Source organism: Corapipo altera, unplaced genomic scaffold (genome assembly GCF_003945725.1).
Source record: "Corapipo altera isolate COAL_440 unplaced genomic scaffold, ASM394572v1 60841, whole genome shotgun sequence".
Classification (NCBI taxonomy): domain Eukaryota; kingdom Metazoa; phylum Chordata; class Aves; order Passeriformes; family Pipridae; genus Corapipo; species Corapipo altera.
The window spans coordinates 5,796-10,168 of NW_020885716.1; the positions used below are offsets into that span (position 1 = coordinate 5,796).

At 54.5% G+C, this 4,373-nt stretch overlaps 1 protein-coding gene across 1 annotated transcript in view; it reads right to left on the minus strand.

The window, feature by feature from the left end:
* LOC113940748 (hydrocephalus-inducing protein-like) overlaps positions 1 to 2,599 on the minus strand; it is a 7,060-nt gene extending 4,461 nt beyond the window's left edge. The window contains exons 1-6 of the mRNA XM_027631894.1: positions 2,543 to 2,599; positions 2,181 to 2,349; positions 1,675 to 1,895; positions 1,294 to 1,348; positions 477 to 681; positions 94 to 107 (exon numbers count right to left, since the gene is read on the minus strand). Coding sequence (XP_027487695.1) covers positions 94 to 107; positions 477 to 681; positions 1,294 to 1,348; positions 1,675 to 1,772 — 372 coding nt within the window. The 5' untranslated portion in view covers positions 1,773 to 1,895; positions 2,181 to 2,349; positions 2,543 to 2,599. The remainder of the gene's footprint in view (positions 1 to 93; positions 108 to 476; positions 682 to 1,293; positions 1,349 to 1,674; positions 1,896 to 2,180; positions 2,350 to 2,542) is intronic.
* Between the last annotated feature and the right edge of the window lie 1,774 nt (positions 2,600 to 4,373).

The window sequence follows — 4,373 nt, forward strand, 5'->3', positions numbered from 1 at the left end:
GTTTTTTTTTTCCCTCTTTTCCCTCTCTGGGAGGCGGGTCCTTGTTGTCGAGTTCTGGGGACTTGGCGGGAAGCCAGCTCGAAACTTAAACACGTCTTCAACAAGTGCTGCAGACAGACCAGAGGAAGGGCTGAGGCTGGAGAATCTCTTTTCTGAATTTACTTGGACCCAGTTGGCCTCTCAGAAGGTTTGATAAGCCCTTTCTGTCCAGGTGACTGCAAACCCCAACCTTGGATGAGAGAGCTCAGTCAGTGAGGATGGAGCTCAGTCAACCTCAGTCTTAAAGGGCATTGCTTTCCTTTTATGCTTCCACACATCCCTCCCTGCCTCTCCCCACTGCTGGACTTGAAAAGGACTGCAGCCTCTCAGGATTTTAAGGTGGGACTTCAGGACCAGGGTGCCTCTCTATCCAAGTAGCAAGTTTAGGTGCTGATCAGTATCAGGACTGCCCATGGCAACCTGTGGACAGCACGTACCTGGGAAGCAGGACTCGGCAGTCAGGGTAAAGGGAATGCCGAGGGGATTGTCCTTGGGGTCTCTGTTGCTGATGTCAATGTACAGCTGCTCCTCGCATTTCCCCTTTGCTCCTGCGTTGCGATCCACTGTGATGTTTTGCTGGCCCCAAGGACCGACGGAGCCGGAGCAAGGGGACACGGTGAACATGCCTACAGTGAGCTGAGCCTGCAGAAAGAGAGCCAGGACAGGCTGATCCCCAACAGCCGTGCCCTGAACAACCCCAGCAAGGAGGATGCCACGTCTCGGCCTCCAGCTGGGCCCGAGCACCCAGTGGCAGGGCAGGGAAGGATGACTCCACGGCCCAAAGGCAGCCCCGGGATGAGATGAACAAGCCAGGAGGAGTTGCACGTCTGTCCCGAGTGGCAGAGAGGAAGGAGATGGGTGAAAAGAATGAAGGTGGTAGCTGGGATCCTTCAACCTCTGGGGGTACAGGAGAGCAGAAAGGACTGAGAGAAATGATGGGAGAGAGAGAGGGGATTGGGAAGAAGAAAAAGCAGAGCTGTCAGTGCTCTATGGATTGGGAGTTCAGATGGGGACAGTTTGCTCCTGTGGTGTTCCCAGATCTGTGCTGGCTAGCAGCCACCAAACACAGGACCTGCTCCCCTCTCTTGACCCCACAACTGCAGGTCAGAGCCAGAGCATGGGACTGTCAGTGGAACTGAGCAGATAATGGACTCTCCATCCCGCAGACCTTGTCCTACCCCCAGCCTGGGCACAGCTGCATCCTCCCCCATCCCCTGCAGCAGCACACGCTGGGCAGGAGCAGGAGCCACCCACCTGCGTTGAGCGTTTTCTTTCCCTGACCGAGGGGGCAGATTCCTCTTGCTGTGAACTGAGAGGAGAAAGCAGAGATGTGTCATGTTGAGCTCTCCTGCCTTTGTCTGAGGCCAAAGCTGGCCTTCCTCCCCACGCAGGAAAGCCTTCCTGCTCCCGATGGCCCCCGGAGAGCTGCCTGCAGCACCCATTGCTGCAGCTCATGGACAGAGCAGCTCTGTCACCAGCTTTGGCCCACACATGGGGATACTGAGGTGTTGTTTTCCTCCCTCTTCCCAAGCCAGTGACCCAAATGGACAAGAACCCAGGTCTGGCTGCCTGTCACACACCAGCTGTGTGGTGGTGCCTCCTCAGACAGAAAGGCTGGGGCAGGTCTTCTCTTACCTTTGCAGTGGAGGTGCTCGGTGGATGAGGAATTTGAAGTTAAGAGCACCTTTGTTCTCCACAATTAGGACCTGGCTCTTCTTGGTGCCCTGAACCATGGCACCGAAGTCGATGGGCGAGGCAGGCTCGATGCTGTACTTGCTGTACACGGCTCTCGCCGACACCCTCACTGGGATGGTGGCAATGGTCTCGCCTCCTTGACCCGATTTGAGATCAGTGACCTGCAACCAGAGGAGGGGCTGGTAAACACAGCAGAGAGGCCAGCCTCTACTCCTGTCCCCTGACCCCAGCCCAGGTCTCCAGCATCTCACCCTTCCTTTTTAAAGGCCTCTTCCAGAGCCAGATTTCCAGCTCTCTTATGAAGCCTCCCAAATGGTTTTGGAAGTCTCTGTTTGGGTGTGTAGGAGAGAGGATGCCCCAGCTAAAGCCTGCTTTGCACAAGACACCTCTCCTGCTTCTGCTCCCAAGACACACTGTGCTAACACAGCTGGGCCCAGGCAGCTCACCTGGCAGAGCAGGATGGGTTTGCTCTCGAGAAACACTTCAGTCGTGGGGTGGAAGAGGACCTCAACTTTCACAGGTGGCCGGGAGGCTTTCAGCACAGCCCTCTGCGGCCGGACAGTGAAGGGAGATTCCAAGTCGCCCCTCTTGGCACTTCCAGTGGTCAGCTTGAAACTGTGGAGAAAGGGAAAGAATGAAGACCTCTGCAGTTGAAAGCACAGGTGCCACCAGCACAGCCAGGACTCTGCATAGGACCAGAACAAAAAAGAAAAGGGAGCAGCACGGGAACAGGTTCTAGCCATGGACAGAGGGAGAACGCAGGCCTGGGAGCCTGAGGAAAAGCTCAGCATCAGGCAGCTGGACTCACCTGTACTCAATGTCATATAAGCCTTTGTTCTGCAGGCTCAGGACTTCCTTTTTAATTTCAAGGACATTAATGGTTCCAAATTCCAAGCTGCCATCTGGACCTGCAGAAAACCCGCAGAGCGAGGTAAGAAATGGTGAATATTTGTGAGCTGCTGCAGAGTACACCAGCTCACAAGCTACACTGTTGGAGTTCTTAGATGGCAAGTGTCCCTTCTCAGAAGTGTTCTCTAGCTACTTGGTTGCCCTTTCTCTTCTTACTCCAGTATCTGCAGGGTAGAAGCCAAGGAGCTTGGTTTCCATTTCCTTGCTTCCAAGCACAAATCCAGCTACTTTATGTGCTGTGCTGAGCCAACTGCCTGTTCAGATGACTGTTGTTTCAAAGCACCAAATGCAATCTGCACATGAAGCTGCACGTTTCCAAGTTCAGACGGGAGAGACTCAAGGCTGTTGGTGCCCTGACAGTGCTTTACTTCACACAGCTTGCAAGGTCTGTGCTTTATGGATCTGTGCCACCCTTGCCTGCTATGCCATCCCCTCCCAAGGGCTTTGGTTGCCCACCTGCCAAGGTAGTAAAATGCATCCGGACTGTGTTGTCTGGGAGGCATCCACTGACCTTCAGGCATGTCGATGCTCAGATTAACATCGCAGACCTCCACAGAGACTTTGATGGTTTCAGCTTGAACAATGCCCAGGATGTTTTCTGTATCTGAAACCTGAGGCAGCAAGAAACAAACACTGCTTAGACCATTCTTTTGGAAGACAGTCTATAAGTCCTTGTCTCTGCCAGTTGCTTCCCCCACGGCCTCCCTGGCTTGACAAGTGTTTATGGACTCTCAAGCTTTCCTAACCTGTTCATCTCACAGGCTGCCCCGGCGGGATTCTGCTGCAGTAGGAAACCTTATCAGCCCAATTCTGCACTCCCACAGCAGGGAATGGTGCTGCTAAAGCACCCTTGAGAGGCCCAGGGATGTAAACACAACCACAAGAAATGTGAGGTGTCCCAGAGCAGGTGGCATTGACAATTAACACCCTCCTCTTCAATGACCTCACATGCTTGCTGAAATGCAGCCTCTAAACCACAGGGAACAAACTCCCAGAAAGGGTCCAGAGCGAATGCTGGTCTGCACAACCAAACAACAGCCTTCAAGCCTGCACAGCAGCAAGGTGGCTGTGCTACAGGCTCCGGATGCAGAGCCTGGGCACCCGGCCAACCCAGTGCAGAGGCAGAAGTTGGGGCCTCAGCACCCCCGTGTCTGTCAGGTGCAGCTCTTCCTGACTCTGTCCCTAAGAGCACACGGCTGCTTGCTCTGCCCTGCTCTGCCAGGAAGGCCCAAGTCCCTCTCACCTCCAGTTGGATGATCTTATTTGTGATGCCAATCTTCTTGGCCTTGAAATCCAGTTTCACTTCAAATTCTGTGCGGGGGCCAATGATGCCCCTGCCTTGTGACACAGAAAACTCATCGCCAAGGTCCTCCAGTCCACTCAGATGCCATGCCATGGGCAGTGGGCTGTCATTTCTCAGGACCAGGGTCTGGGTGTCAGTCCTGCAGAGACAGGAAGACACTCAGTGTCAGTGCTCGCTGGTCACACCAGCCTGGCCACTGAATGAGGCTTGAAGCAGCTCCATCTGAGCCTCTGGAACCAGAGTCAAACCTCTTCTCTTTGTCACAAGCCTTGGAGTGCCCTCAGCCGTGGGATGACTGACCTGTGCAGAAGCAGCTTGTTGAACTGCAGCTCCTGGGGGCTGACCCCCAGCTTCACATGCACCCCTTGGCAGCACAGTCGGAAGACCACTGGCTCCGGGTTGTCCTTGATCCAGCAGACGAGACTGT